The sequence below is a fragment of the Oreochromis aureus genome, linkage group 17 (assembly GCF_013358895.1).
Source record: "Oreochromis aureus strain Israel breed Guangdong linkage group 17, ZZ_aureus, whole genome shotgun sequence".
In the NCBI taxonomy this organism is placed as follows: domain Eukaryota; kingdom Metazoa; phylum Chordata; class Actinopteri; order Cichliformes; family Cichlidae; genus Oreochromis; species Oreochromis aureus.
The window spans coordinates 20082032-20098510 of NC_052958.1; the positions used below are offsets into that span (position 1 = coordinate 20082032).

Sequence of the window (16479 nt, forward strand, 5' to 3'; positions counted from 1 at the left end):
TTAATAAACCGACGAAGCAGGAAGATGTGATGGGAGCACCTGCTGAAGCTGAAGCAACAGCAATAGAAAGCCTCGTGCCTGACCGTGAAACCAGGAAGAGCTTTTTGTAGTTCTTTAAATGCAGCTGACGCTAAACCTTTGACCTCTTGAGGAAATAGAGAGATCAGATTGACTGTACTTATTTTCTCATGAGTAGAACACTTCCCCAGAGATGAGGGAAGCCTTCGATGAGAACCAGTGAATGATGAAGACGTGGAGGTCAGGGGGCATGTCATCTGAAGCTCCAGCTTTTTGTATGGATCTTTAGCGAGTTCTTCACACATTTATACTCCTACGTCCATCTGACTGGCTTTACAGAATAACCCTTTGAGTTTATTGCTCTTAAAGAAGTCTGAAGCAAAAGGAAGACGAGCTGGACTGATTCAGACATGACCTGGATAATCTGGCTGAACTCGACCTGTCCTCAGTCCTTCAGTTTTCCCCCATGCTTTTCTTCCACTGACTGGGATCCATAATTCCCAGTTTCAGTGATTTAGGATAAAATGAAGGGACACATGACAGAAGGTTTTAATGTAAAATTATATTTAATCTGCAAAGTGCTTCTCAAAAATAAAACAATTTCAATGAAATAATGTGCAGTTTATTCTACACATGAGATCCTGTCACATGACTGTGAGTCAAACCAAAGGTCAGAACAAAAGCACTCACACAGTCTCAATGAATAAAATTAACACCAGAATCTCTTCTCTGAAATTAAAATTCAACTTTTATCTTTTAATTCAAAACAGACAAACACAAGAAACTGGACCAGTTCAGCTTTTGTACTTGGTGCTGAAGTGAGCGTTGACTTTGAGGATGGAGACGTAGAGCGTGAGGCCGACGAGGAAGAACTGCTGCTGCTCTTTCAGCCAGACCAGCTTCATCTTCACCTGCCCCTCAGAGCTGCGGTACACCATCAGGAAGTCGGTGCCGCTGTAGTCGAACGACTGAGACTTCTTCACCATGGAGATGGTGACGGGGGTGCTGACGCACCAGAAGGGTTTCTGGAAGTCGTCCAGCAGGGTCAACGTCATAATGCAGCAGTTCTGAAGACAGAGGCAGAGCGAAACATCATGACGCGCTTAGTTATTCACACCAACATCACACAACAACATCACACTTTAACTGCAGCTTAAACTCAGACATCACATGTGTAAAACACGTCTGCACGAGTTCATACATTTGCACACATTTGGTTTCTTTGTCTGTACTGTGCAGAAGTCTTGAGCCAACCCTCATTTCTTTGTAATTTGTTGTTATAATAAGGTTTTTCCTTTGTTAGGGCAATTCACACCACACATACAACTCAGCAAGGAAACCATTTTATTTTATTGTACCTTTGGGCTCTGTCTTTTCTGTGACCAACAGCCGGTCACAGAAAGATCTCATTTGTTCCCATTTGTTTAGTTTAAAAAAAAGTTTTCTATGAAAAAAAGCCAAAGAAAACAGACTGATATAAAACTGTATTTTTGCACTAACAAGGTGATTCCCAGAGAGCTGTTAGGCAAAAACATCTCTCAGCAGGATTTGCAGTGAGTTTCCCAAAAAAAAAAAAAAAAAAAAAAAAAAAAAAAAAAAAAAAAAAAAATTATGAGCAAACTGGACAAGTGGAAGGTAAGGCCTTAAAAAACAAAAACAAACAAACAAAAAACCCACTAGCATTTCAAAATCCTATGTCACCTTGTTGAGAGGTAGCTCGAGACGTTTGCACAGCACTATAAATCTCTGAATTTTGTGTGTCAGACGGCTGTACCTCTACCGAGCCTTCCAGCTTCTCCCTCTTCCAGGGCAGCCGGATGCTTCCAGACAGCGATCGGTGCTGGGACACGTTAGTCCTGCTGATGACCTTCATCTCAGCAAGTCCCTGTTGAACTGACCACAGGCCAGAGAGTGTTGGTGATGTAAGCTTTTTCATTTACTCCTCAGTTGGTTGACTTTAGAATTTCCATAATGTGAATCCACCAAGTGTGACTATCTTCACTCCATGTGACAGGATGGAAGTTACCGATGTGGTTACACACGGTGGAAAAACAGTTGGCTTAAAAAAAAAAAACCCACACACCCTTGAAGGACAACAATAAATAACAATTAAAAAAAAAATAAAAAATTCATGATGTAACATTATAGCATAAAGTAGATCAGAAATCTGTTCACTATTTCTATTACAAATTATATCAGTAAGGAAGCTGACTAAATATTAACTGATAATTTATGGCAACGGGGTGGGATTAAATAAGTGTTTACTTCTTCCCACTCCCTTTCAACATGTAAATTAATCAGAATGTTCTTTGGGGGTGTTTTTGTATGTATTTTGTATAGTGTATATATATATATATATATATTTTTTTTTTTTTCTCTCTCTCTTATTTTCTTTTCTAAATGTACCTGTATATTGTTCACATGTTGAAATAAAAATTACCAACCAACCAACCAACCAACATGGCGCCCACCCCTAGTCTTTAACTTACATTATAAGAACAAGTCAAATGTATAACTCAATGCAGCACAAATGTAAGGAAATAGAAATGAGTGTAAATCCTAAGATCCGGGTCTAAAGTGCAGTTTCTTGGCTCGTTTTAATTTAAGAAAAAAAAAAAAAAGTTACATTTGCTCTTTTGTGAAATCTCTATATAAATTGTGGCACAGACAGTATACGGACTCCCTGCTTAACAGGGAATGTAATCTCATTACTCCATGATTACTTGTGCTGCAGGAGAGCCGGCGAAAGTGTCCCGACATGATCTGGGTCCTGGTATTGTGCAGGACGAAGTGCAGAGTGTAGCCGTGGAGACCAAATTTAGGGTCTGAGTCGTCCACGGGAGGCCGGTCCAAAGGTTCGGAATATGGGCTGCAGGAAGGGACAAATGGTCATTGACACAGAACTGAATATTAAACAAAGTTTCTCTTCTCTTAAATTTAAATCATGCTTTTTATTTGTTTTTAATGTCTCTGTAAAGCACTTTGAATCACCTTGTTGTTGAATTGTGCTATATAAATAAACTTGCCTTGCCTTAAACTCATGACAGACATACAAGTTTGTCTTTTTGTGAATCACACATTTAAATCAGGCCCATTTATTGTTAATATTTGACATCACAGGAAAGCCAGGGTACTGATGCTGGCCTCTGTTTTAAAGCAGGACCACTTCCTTAAACTTACCATACTGGAGATCCCAGCAGAATCTTCTCCACCAGCCTGTGGAAGTGCAGGCTGATCATGATGAAGGCCACATTGCCCTGCCCCTACACACAATCTTCTTTTACAATTCATTTTATTTGAATAAAAACATACAAGTTCATGTTACAGAATTAGAGGCTTCACTGCAGAAGAACTACTTAAAGATGTTCTGTTATTTTAGGGACACTAACAGGAAGAAGTGCATTTAAAAAACACAAATTCCCTCAGGAATTAAAACTAGGGGTGGGACTCTAAAAAAAATTTATCTAATTAGAGGCTTTGTAATTAATTAATCTTGAATAATTGTATTTCATCACACACAAAAATCTGCCCCAAAACTCAATTTAAAATTATATAGGGTTTTACTGGGCAATAGAATCAATAATAGTAAAAATTTCAACATAAAGTGCAGTTTCTCTTTAAAATAAATAAATAAACATAACAAGAAACATAAAAGGGTATTTGACCAGCTTCACCTTTAAACTCCGAGTAACCTTAGCCTAATGTACAAAATAATGTTTGCTAAAATGGTGTAATCATCGAACATTTTAGTGCAAAAACAAAAAAAGAAAAAACTAAGAAAACAACAACAACAACACCACCACCACCCCCCCTCCATTGGACTCACAATACCTCCATTCTCATTTACTGTTCTTCTCTTTCAGCCAGTTACTTAGACAAACTAGCTTGTTCACATTTTCAGAGCTCAGTGCAGTTCTCCTTTTTGTTACCATGTGACTGTTACGGTCGCCAAGCTCTAGAGGCTCTCCCCATGTGAGAGAGCTTTTTCTCCTCCTGTGTTTCAGGTCTGCCTCATAAGCCGGAGCTGAGATGTGCTGCAAATCGACAGACACTGCATAAAGACTGCTGTCTCGAAACACCACACCCCTTTTAATCCTTCCCTTTTCCTCGGGCTGTGAGCTGCAGTGGTTTGGGCAGCGGGTTGTAGCTGTGTATGAATTTATTTCTGTGACTAAAGGTGTGCCTTTACAGAGACATTTGTGAACCACAGTGGAAGCAGGTAGGGGTTCTCTGCTGTTTTTGTTTCAACCATTTTTTTCCCCTCATGTTTTGTGGCTAGTCAGGGAGCTCAGCCATTGTATTTTGTTTTCCAACCGATGGATCTTGGTTTGTCTTTTAGTTAGAAAGGGGGTGTTTTGTTGTTTTGGCCTTGGAGACCCTGACTCAGAGCTTCCCTGTGTTTTATTTAGGACCTAACTAGAAACGTTTGCTTAATTGTAAAACAAATCACGCCTTGCTGACGTTAACTCCATGGCAGTTAATAGTTTTCTTTTCCCTTTGGGTCACACCCCACCTCAGAAAACCTCTTGTTTGTAAGTTGGGTGTAACAGTGACCTGCAAGTGAGAACAGTCTCTCACATGGGACAGAAGTGGCAGGACTAATCAAATACTTGCGGGCCAGGACAGACAGCTGTGGTTGGCTCCCTGCGCGACTTTTCTCTCTCACAGATGGTGGGTTCTGATCCGTACAAACTCAGGGCTCTGTTACACAGGGTTTCCTCATTGGAAGCCGAGTCTGAAGACAATGAAAACAGGAGGCGGCTCTTTGTCTTTGCTGGTTCCTTTGTGGTGGCATCTTTAAACTGCTCCAGCAGCAGGGCCTCAAGGCTGGTCCAAACCTCTTCTGGCTCTCCCCTTGCAAGACACTTTAAATCCTTAAAGCGTGGGTCAAACACAGTAGCCATCTTGAGCCACTGATGGTTAAGCGTAGCTACATGTTGGGATAGGTCCTTTGTGAAGGCAGTCTTAAATTTCACCATGCAGTTTGAGTCATCATCAGAGACCTCCATGGTGTGATGCAGGTGGCAGAAAGCAGCTAAAACCCCTGAACCAGACAAATGTCTCACCTCTAAAAAGCTCAGTCACAAACCTGTAGTAGGCAGTTGAAAAAAGTAATTATTAAACTACACAATAACTCAACTATAGAGCTTTTTGACGAAACAGTAACAATAAGATAAAAAAAAAAAAAAAAGAAGTTTTATGTACCTCCATGGCTCACAGTTGCCAGCTTTTGGAGTTTTATCAGCTCTACCAGAGTTAAATTCACCAGTTTGTGCTTTTGTTTGTCTAAAGCAGTAAAAACAGCCTCTTGCTTCTTCGGTAGATGAGAAACCATATCCAGCATTGAATTCCACCGTATGGAAACGTCCTGTATCGGTGGCTCTTCCTGTTGGCCAAGTCTTGTTTGCTCCTGGTATAGTTCCTCCATATTAGCAGGGCTGTGTTTAAAGTGACCCACTATCTTGCGACATTTTGCTAATGCATCACTAAACCCACTATCAGCAAGGCTAACAGTGATGGTTCTTTGCAAGATGTGAGCAACACAAGGCATGTGTTGGAATGGGAAGTGTCTTGTTGCAGCCACCATAGTTCGTGCACCGTCTGTTCAAGTTGTGGTGACCTTTTATTGAATTTCCCATTCCCCTGCCACAGAGAGAAACTGCTCAGCGCAGTTTTCAGCGTAGGTTCTGGTATTTGTCTTCTCCACAGTCAGGGCAAAAGACTGTAGTCTCCATGTCCCGTTTTTGACATCAACAATATGTGCAGTGAATCCCATTTAATTAGAATTACTGACGGAAGTCCAATGAGCCCCAGTAAGAGCCACAAAGTCAGCTTTTTGTCATGCATCTAAATTTGCTTGTTTTTCTGTGTCATAAAGCTGTTGAATTTTACTTGAAATAGTGTTTCGGCACGGCAGTTGGAAAGTTTGATCAACTGACGTTAACTGTAGCACATTTTCTAACCCCTTATCTTCTACAAGTGATAGTGGTCTACAGTCCAGAGCAATCCATTTTGCAAAAGAATTTGTAAGTTTGTCTGATGCTGACTTACTAATTTTGCTCAAGAAGCCAGTCATTTTCATCAAGATTGGGCTACCGACACCTTTTGTTGGTACTCTGACAGCTAGCGCTAACAGCTCCCACAGTTTCTGTGCTCACTGCAACATGTTTTGCATTTAGATCACACCCTAAGGTTGAAGTGCTTTGGTGGTATGCAAACTCCTTTTTGCGCAGTTTGCACAAAACCAGGCTTTTATCAAGGCTTCCGTCGGGTAGTCTTTTGAAATGAAATTTGCCTCTGATCAGTCCTAGCAACACGCTTTCTTTTGATTCTTCCATTTTTGTAGCTGTGTGCATCAGTGTAATCGTATACCGTTTATTGACAAAAGTTCCACTTTGCTTGGAATGTAAAGTGCGATTAAATGTAAACAAATTTTAAACGCGTTTTTTCAAATTAACTGCAATTAACGTGTTAAATTCCCACCCTGATTTAAAACTAATTTAATAATCAGCAGATAAACAAACGTGATGTTAAACAGATGATGGAATGTGCGTTTAAACTTACAACACCTGCACTTAAAACTCCAGATCCACAAAAACATTTGTTCCTTTAAAGAGTTTTGTTAAATATTTACCGTCCAGAAGCCGATGACGACTCCCGGCGACAGACACGCAAGCCTGATCTTTCCATCTTTGCCGATGACCTCATACGGATGGGTCTCCATATCCAGGTTTAAAATCAGAGAGCGCCAGGCCAGCCTGGAGGAGGAGAAGAGCACAGCTGACCTGAGCATCAAATTTAATTACTGAAAGAATTCAAAAGGATGAATGAATTTTATTTTATTCCACAAGGGAAATTGGTCTACAATAAATAACACACTTTAAGTGAAAGTATTACAGGCCCAGAGTGAGGGCTTTATACTACCAGATATTTATATACACTCACACAACAGTGATAAAAAAACAAAACAAATAAAATGAAGACAGTTAAATACAAATAAGAACATTTAACATTAACAGAGCATTGCTTCCATGAGAGTGTTGACTATCAGTTTTCACTTTTTGTGATCAGTTGACGACTGCAGCTCACTGTGGCAGTTTTAGAGGTCAATGATGGTCAGTCGTTACTCTGGAACATGGTCGACCTGCTCCTTAATGTGGGTGGATACTCCATCTAACCATCATCAGAGGTCCACAACCCTGTTTGTGGACCTCTGAACCTCTACCCCTCATTAAATCCATCTCTAGAACTTCCTGCTAGCAACTACAGGACATCTCCAGACTCGGCTCATCCTCTCAGGCACTGCAGCCAATACCCTCAATCACACCTTCATCACCCCCAGCCTGGAGTGCCCTGCCTATCAAAGGCCTCCACATGCTGAACTTGGCTCAGGACTTTGCTTGGAGGTCTTACCTCCCTTTGTAAGATCCTGAAAGATGCAGGAATAAGTAGTAGGATTTAAGAGTGTAACAACAGAGTGAAATAGAAGATGGCAGCAATGCATCTACAAGGATGCCTGCTGCCGTTAAACGCCGAAGAAGCAGCAGCGTCCGGTATCGTAGCTGTGTCCAAATTCAGGGGCCGCATCCTTTGGAGGCCGCATTTGTATGCCGATTACGTTACTGCGACGCGACGAAGGCTGTCCAAATTCGAAGACTCCTCCAAATGCGGCCGACAAATTTTCCCCATATTTAAAGGCCGGGACAGTGTATCCTTTGTGGCCCAACCTATCCCAGAATTTATAGCGCGGCCCAGCCAATACCAGTTTCCAACAATGTCGGCTGCTACTTAGTTTAAATATTACTCTTATTAATCCTTCTGGGTCACAAAATAAACTTTTAAGATATTTTCAGGCGAGAATGTAGCTGTGTAAACTACAAATATCTGCTCGATTTATCAAGACATCACATATTTGCAAAAGCACTCCGATGTTTTCGGAGAAGTCTGTTACCCACCAGCTCAATAGCTAGCCGGGGGTTCAAGGCTCACTAAAGCCGTCAAGAACAATGGACACCCGGCACATCGTTTTCAAACCCCAGCGGTCTTTCGCTACTCAGGTTAAACATGATATACAAGTCACTCAGATAACTTAAAAGTGTTATTGTTTGGCCTTTTTCAGTGTTTTATTTGTTGCTGAGTAAATTGGTCTGACTGAGATTACAGAAGTGTGAGATGGTAGAGAATCCACTCCAGTGTCCTGTTATATTTGAGGGAGCAAGAAGCAGACGGCTGACTTTATTAAACTCCACTGAGACAATCTGCAAAATTCATTAAAAGTTTAATAAACTATCATAGTCTTTTTTTTTTTTAGTTAGCACATACCTTAAACACTTCAAGCTGTAAGGTAATGACAGTTATATAACAGCAGATGCACGCTGGTGCAATAAGCTGTACATTTTAAGTCCAATAGATGCATGATCTGATTAGTCGACTAATCCCAAAAATAATCTGACTATCGACTATCAAAATAATCGTTTGTGGCAGCCCTACTGTCAGTAAACTCCCACATCTCCTTTAAAATCCTTCTCCTCACCTATAAATCCCTCCATGGTCTTGCCTCTTCTCTTACATCCCATCTCAGATTCTACATTCCACAGATAAAAACTTACTATCCAACCCTCAGACTGGAGTCTTTCAGGGACAGCCTTCAGTGCTCTTGAATGCTGCCTGCTCACTGACACCTTTTACTTTTTTTTTTTTTTTTCTATATAAAACGGCCCTGGGTTCAGTTTCGTCTTATTATTATTCTTAAATACAGAAAATAACACCGAGATAGGTCTGTGGCCGTCTTACTTCTCCTTCCTGACTCCGTACAGCTGGATGCTGTTGATGTGTTGGTAGGACGGAAGGCAGCCTCCGCTCCAGTGGACGATCATGGAGGACTCCAAGTAGTACCCTCGGCTCTGCTCCAGCACGACCACCTGACCCCGCTGAGTGTGCAGCATCAGCTCCCAGCTCACATTCAGGTTCCTGCAAAAATCCAGTGAATAAATCTGTATTACAGACAGGAAACGCAGGCCGCCCCAGAGTTCAACCAGGAACCATTTTAGTGACTGAAACAACCATTTATCCAGTTATGGGTCACAAACTCATGAAACCGACTCATCGAGCCTGAAATAAAGAAACAAACACTTTTAGAATAACCTGGAGAGGCAGCAGCTTGTACCTGAGCACCCACTCAGTCTGCTGGGGCAGGCCGGTGAATGGGCCGATGTCTCTCAGCGCTCCTCTCCACTTGTTCATCTCTTGTCCAGTCATCATCCTGAAGTACATCCACTTCCAGCAGCCCGTCGATCGATCCTCCGCTGGCTCCATCTTCACCGCCACGTTCCCCACCGCTTTTGGCTTCCACCCAAACTCTGACATGTAGATCCTGTACCACATGAAGCTGCAGAGAAAATTTTTCTTTTGCATGTTTCTGCTGTTTGTGCAGCAGCTTCTAATCTCACCACCTGGTGGGTAGATGAATCCCGCCACCTGCTGGCTGCAGGGATGTATTACTCCAAGTCTTTCTATGTTCATGTTGCAGCTCAGCAGGTTTTGATGCCGTGAATTTAAAACATCCTCCCATTTTTTTAGGACAGAAAAGGATCACAGAGATCAGTTTGTTTCATTTAGTGACTATTTGAACATTATCAAAAAGTATTAAACACTTTCAGCATAGTTAGAGCCCTGCATCCAGGATTTACTGTTCAGGCCATCCGATGCAAGGCTGTGCAGGTGTGCTTCGTCTTACTCGTCATTGGCGAGCTGGTAGAAGAGCTTGCTGACATGGCTGATGCAGAACAGCGAGGACACATCCAGGTACGACAGAATCTTGAGCAGAATCTCAGACGGCAACCTGGAGAAAAGATGAGCAGAAAACACAGTGAGGCCTCAGAAATTTAGCATTTTTGTTACATGTACCTTTTAAAGGAGCCAGACTGTGCATGATTTTGCATGATTCACAGTCCAAATATCCTCAGTTATGTTATCCTGGGCCTTTGTGCAGCCTGGGAGTGGGCAGATTGATCCAAATATCTACAGTATTGATTCCATTATTGCCATTAGAGTCAATGTTAGCTTCAGTGATGGGAATAATGGCATTAAAAGTAGCGGCGTTACTAACAGCGTTACTTTTTTCAGAAACTAATTACCATTTCTATTGTTACATTGCAGTTACCGTTACTAACAAGAAAATGTGATGTGGACGCGTTACTATTTTTCAACACACAGACGACTGAAGCTGTGGCAGGGGAATGGGGAATTTACTGGGAGCTGAAGACAGCTTACTAGAAGCACACACGTGTTGCTGTTTGGCTGAGGAAGAATAAAGTAGTCATGGCAAAACCAATCACATGACCAGTTTAAGATGACATAGTTACAAGATGCAATGTCAACCCAAGATAACCCTGAGTGTCTATTTTTATGTTAAAAGTGGGGACTTTAAACAGCATACCAGTTTTTAAATTGTGTTGATAAAACCAGAGTTATGATAAAAAAAATATATGTGATGTTTTTTCCTGAATACTATCGTTATGTCTACTGAAGAGATGGGAAAAACTGCTTTCTAATGAAAGCGCTTGCAAGAAATCTCTGCTTGCAACCAAAAAAGGAAAAAACAAAGAGAAAGCAAGAGAGTGTGTTTGGAGATGTGAGAGATTTGTGACACTTAGCATGTTTGGAGTGTGTAGTTAGTGTGTTGTGAAGACGATCGTTTTGTTTTCTGTGTCAGAACAATGAGGTGACTGTTAAATGACACAGCTGCTGCAAAAAAGCCACCAAGACAGATTACAGTGTAAACGCTGTCTCAAGGTGGAAAACAGTACGAGTGATACACCACCTGCTGTCAGGCCTGCAGGTATCAGGCTTGTTAAGTGCTCCTCTGTCTTATAGTCGACAAATTATGTTTTGCAGTGGCACAAATAATTTCTGTGGCATCTTATTGATGCAGAACGCCTGACTGTTCTGTAAATAGTTTGAATGGTTATAAAAGGTTTTTATAGGTATAAGTTTTTAAAATTTACAATTTATTTTTGCATTTCATGTTATGAAAATGACTCTTAAAACATGTTTGTGGTTGTTACAGTGAAAAATAACTTTTTTCTATTCTGATTTTGTGTTCAGTCTGACTTTAGATCATTGTGTTAATACAGTATGTCAAAGTGAAAAACTAACTGTAAATTCACACATGTACATTTGTCCTGAAAAGAATGATACCAAAGAAAAGATAACTAGTTTCTAAAGGTGAAATGAAAGAAGTAGCCAGTAACTATAACTAATTACTGTTTCAAAATAACTTGCCCAACACTGGTTAGCTTACCTTTCCACCAAGTTCTCTTTGGAAACCGAGGACCTCACTTTGGGAAATTCTGCTTTTTCGTTGTCTGTTGGTGCTTCTGGACATCTACTTAAAAATGACGAAAAAAAGAATCATGAAATTTTTAATTCAATAATAAATTAACTGCTAACAAAGGTGGGGGGGACACCGGGGCTCATTCCCGCCACACTGCCTCGGGTTTGGGGGCTCTGAACTCGGCCACCTCCTGCCGCCGGTCTGTCTTCTGCTCGGTCGCCTGGGACCTGGCCTTCCTCTGCCGCGACCCTGCTCCAGAACTGGCTGGTTCCACTTGTTCAGAGCCTGGGGAAAACTGCGGAAAATTTCACTCTTTCTCTCCGCCATGATGGATCCGTTTGAAGCTGTTGGCCGCGTTCACAATGAGGCCGTGGCTTCCGGACAGCTCTCACCTTCACGATAAGAGCCTTACCACTAGATGGGAGCCACGCAGTGTTGCCAACTCCTCAGTAAGGAAAATCGCTATTGGATGTCCTAAAAGTCGCTAAATGACGGCATCGCCTAATTTGCATAATTGGTCATGCTAATGTAATTGTAACCTACGTTGTTGAAGAGAGAAATAACAACGTGGAACGAGACATAGAGTAAAGCACGTCCTAAATGCATTTAGAATTTATTTAGAACTACAAATTAAATTTCTTTTAGCAATTATTGTTTTTTTTAATGTCATAATTCCAACCCTGCACCTTTATCCGCGCTTGGACCGGCAAAAGTGACCCGGAATAGGCACTCTGGTGGAGTTACTTTGTGTGTGTGTGTGTTTACAAGTAGTTTTAAACCTTGTGATCCACAAAACAGCATAACAGTAAAAAGAAAAGAAGAAAGAAGAACTGACTGCGTCAGTGCGGAAGCAGCGGCTTCGCTCATGCGCGATTCATTTGCCGTTTGGGCATAGGTGTGAACATCTCCTGCCCTGATAGCAGCTGGGGGAGGACTACCCTCCACCTGTGAGCGCTTTGGCACGGGTGAGCTGCCCAGGACAGCACCGCTGCTTGTTGTTCACACCGAACGCGATAGAGGCGGCCAGAGCGTCAGGTTTACATGTAAAGTCAATAGAAAGAGCGCGATGACACGCGAAAATTCGGAAGCATATTTGCGTCGCGAAAACGCCAAAACCCGTGAAACGCGCGTCAGTGTACCATGTCTGGCGCGTTTGACTCGCGAAAAAAACCACGCGCATGAGTTTTTGTGTTGCATTTTGTGCATACGCGTGTTTCGCCTCTACCGCTCGAGTTGGAAAAATCTGAACTCCAGCGTCAAATCGCGCCGCGACAACCAATCAGGAGCCTGGTGACGTGGCTGTAGGTCAAAGGGGCATCCAGCCAAAGCCCTTCATTCTTCAATGGAGGGAAGGCTAATCAACGCCGGAGCTGTATGACACCAGCTGCTTTGTGTACCTAGACAGGAATATAAAGGACCGAGCTTGGAGGAAGATATGTGAAGAGATCGGGCAACCTGGTAAGTTCATTCATTTCTCTTTTTACATTTTTCACTGACCCGGGGAAGCCGCACAAAAGCTAGCAAGCCACCGCTATTTTCCCACTGATGTACAAATACCGTTCTGCTTTTATGCATGTTGTCATATAGGAATATGTTTTGTTTATTAATAAACAGCACACAGTGGTCCCGCTCATCCGTCACTGCTTCGCTTTTTCGCTGATTTTTTTTTTGCACAGTACAGCATTGCATTCTGCAGCCTGATTGACAAATCTCCTCCGTGTCGTGTCTCCTGCGCTTGTCAAATTTATCATGTTTTGTTTTGATAACCATCACATCCAATAGATAAAACAGCACAAAAACACCCATAACTATGACCCTCATTCGGAAATATACACCTGCACCGCGAGGGAAAAAGGCGCACGAAAGTGGCAGGCAGACGAAGACAAAACATGGCATAATAATACTTTTACGTTTTGCAATCTACAAAGGTTTGCACTTTGAGAATCAACTTGTGAGAACTGTGACTAATGTTCATGTGGGGGGGGAGAGAGTGTATAAAGCGCATGGCGAGGGGCTAGTTATTCTGACAACCCCTGCTGCAATAAATGAGGGACCACTGTATATACTTTCTCTATGATTATTGTATTCAACCTGTTAACATTTAATATTGTCTTGATAGAACCAACTGATTCTGCAGCAGAGCATCCCCTGTTGCTTCTCCCCAGTCCCTCAGCTCCTGCTGCTGCACCCACAGGTATGCAATTGTAGCATCAGATGTACAGCACGCACTGATAGCTTTTTACTCGGTGGGATTCCCTTGTGATCACCTTTACTAAATATCTACAACTAATCTGATTATATCCTGTTGTTTTTTTTTTTTTCCAATGTTGAAATTAAAATCTAGTAGCAGCTTTCTCATTTCTTTGTGTTTTGTGCTGTTTTACAGGCCCAGAGAGGAGGACAGCTTCGAGGCAGATGAGGGACTGGTCCCAGGACGGTCCATCGGCGGTGGAGCTGGCCATCCTGGTGTCCCTGAAGAGGCCACGCCAGTCTCCAATGGAGCATTTCCTCCTCAGCCTTGTTCCTGCTCTGGAGAGCAGCTGGGTCCTTTTTATTCCTGTCTCTCTGTAAATACTTATATTCTATATTTATGTTTAATGTTTTTCTGTTTAAGAATTTTAATATTATTTCAAATAAATTTTTATAATGACTAATGTCTCAGTTCTACAACACAGCAAATGTTGGCACACGACTTGACACATGTAGAATTTATTTCATATTATACTAATGACATAATATACTAATACAGTGGGATGCAAAAGTTTGGGCAACCTTGTTAATAGCCATTATTTTCCTGTATAAATCGTTGGTTGTTACAATAAAAAAAAAAAAAATGTCAGTTAAATATATCATACAGGAGAAACACACAGTGATATTTGTGAAGTGAAAAGAAGTTTACTGGATTTACAAAAAGTGTGCAATAATTGTTTAAACAAAATCAAGCTGGTGCATAAATTTGGGCATCACAAAAAAAGAAATGGAATAAATATTTAGTGTATATCAATGTGTGTGTCTCCTATGTGATATATGGGGTGCCTTTGTCTGGACGTGCTTCCCATCCAGAGCTCCACAGCAGAGAGGGAAGTTCCAGTGCTCCTGGAATCCCTCTGTGATGGACCGCCAGTCTCCAGGTGAAGGCACAGCCATGAAGTCGTCCACTAGACAGTCCCAGATGGCCGTCGCTACCTGGGGGGTGATCTGGCACACCGTGGACACACAGACTCTGAAACTGAACGCGATGGTCCTGAAGGAGTCCCCGGTGGCAAGGGACCTGGACAAAATTGTTCAAAATTAGTATTATGTGTACTGCAGTTACAAAATACATTTAAATTCCAAAATACTTTTGTGATGTCAGATTTAAATTACAAAACAAATCTTACATAAAACATTATGTAATTATAAGGATAATTACATAATATATATTAGATATAATATAAAACAGTCAGTTGTGTTTTGTTTTAACTTTCAAATATCATAATTTGATTGGTAGCAACTTTTACCACTACAGTGTGCCAATCACTCGTAATTCCTAGACATGTCAATCAGGTAGGAATGAAGTAAGACATTAATAGAAATAAAGAGTTGTATGTTGACATGTAGCCCTTTCCTTGCTTAAATCATTGTTAATATTTTTGAAAAATTAACCTGTGATAAGACATAGCTTATCAAGATAGAATATGCTAGATAGAACCATATAACTAAAGATGAGCCAAACTTCACAATTTCATCTAGCCCTCAGTTTTAAGAAAGGCTGGTGACCCCTGTTATAGAGTCTGACAGCTGCGAGGATTATATACAAATATTCAACTATACCAGAATTAAACCAGGTCTAAAATAAAAAAAAAAAAAAAAAAAAAAAAAAAAAGGAGTATCACTACAAAGATTACCAACAGTGGTCCTCATACCACAGTTTGATATCAGCAAACACCGAGAGCATACATTGATAGACACCACAGCCATGCTATCATTGCCAACACTGATAACAGAATAGATCGAATTAAATCGGTACTTGATGAGACCTTTCGAGTATCACTAGAAATATTATAAACAGTCGTCTCCATACCACAGTTTGCTATCAGTAAACACCGAAGGCATTCACTGTTAGCATACCACATCCATGTTAGCAGTATATAGACGGATGGTTTAGCATATATTAGCACAGGTATCAATAAAGGACTACCGTATTAAACACTTTTACTAACCTCAGGCAGATGGACAGGCGCTCTGCAGGTGGGATTGAGCGCCTGTAGTTGGTGTCTAGGCGGGCGATTCTGGGACCGACACGGGACAGCAGGTCCTCAAACTGGGCAAGTGAAAGACTGTGATATCGCTGAAATCGGCCGTCATCCAGGCGCTGCTCCTGGAGCAAGTGGTGAAACTCGCCAAACTGCTCACGCCTCTGGAGGACTGGACCCAGGTACGGCGAGGACGTCCTTAACGGGCTGCTCTGCTCTCCACAGTAAATAGAGAAGGGAGACTCTCTTCAAGCGCTAGCTCGACAGCTGCCATCTAGCAAAGATACCGTCTGGCACAACTTCCTCCCACATTTCCGGTTCACGTGCGTCAAAATATGCAATTTTGAGGCGCGATGGATTTTTCTTGGACACGCGTCGAGGTGTGAATGTATGGCTTGCCATATGAATGTACACGCGTCAAATTAGGGGCGTTTGGGGCATTTTCGCTCGCGTCTATCGCGTTCGGTGTGAACACACCCTAAGGGCGATACGCGCTTTCACGTCAAAAATTCGTCATAAATATTTCTCCAATAACACAAGAAAAAGTCGCCAGATTTGTCGCTAGTGGCTTTTTAGAAAAAAAAAGTTGCTAAGGGGGTCTGAAAACTCGCTAAATATAGCGACAAAGTCGCTAAGTTGGCAACACTGCAGCCAGGTGTTGGCTAAGCAGCTCCACAGATTCACGCAGCATTTCTTAAAGATTTACCATTACCTGTGCACATGTTTTATCCCAACAGAGATCGCTCTAACAGCCATAAGAATATTTTGTTTTACCCCTAACAATGGCATCCTTCACTTGGTTCTCTGACACCTGTGGCATAAATATACAAACTCCAGTCTCCGAGGGCAGGTGTCCTGAAACCTTTACATGTGTCCCTGCTGCCACACACC

The 16479-nt window shown here is 41.7% G+C and overlaps 1 protein-coding gene across 3 annotated transcripts; it reads right to left on the reverse strand.

The window, feature by feature from the left end:
* Window positions 1-571: 571 nt before the first annotated feature.
* LOC116318214 (F-box only protein 15-like) lies at window positions 572-11815 on the reverse strand. Of its 3 annotated transcripts, none has more exons than XM_039600924.1 (10): window positions 11541-11815; window positions 11321-11407; window positions 9755-9859; window positions 9185-9406; window positions 8812-8988; window positions 6653-6776; window positions 3199-3275; window positions 2742-2887; window positions 1793-1911; window positions 572-1085 (listed from the first exon to the last, which is right to left on the reverse strand). In XM_039600924.1, exons 1-10 carry the CDS (start codon window positions 11678-11680, stop codon window positions 813-815), a joined length of 1470 nt encoding a protein of 489 aa, XP_039456858.1. In that variant the 5' UTR covers window positions 11681-11815; the 3' UTR covers window positions 572-812. The 3 variants fall into 3 exon arrangements, with proteins under 3 accessions (XP_039456858.1, XP_039456856.1, XP_039456857.1); XM_039600922.1 differs by having other exon boundaries at window positions 3199-3281; XM_039600923.1 differs by having other exon boundaries at window positions 3199-3281; window positions 11321-11404; window positions 11541-11814.
* Window positions 11816-16479: the final 4664 nt, after the last annotated feature.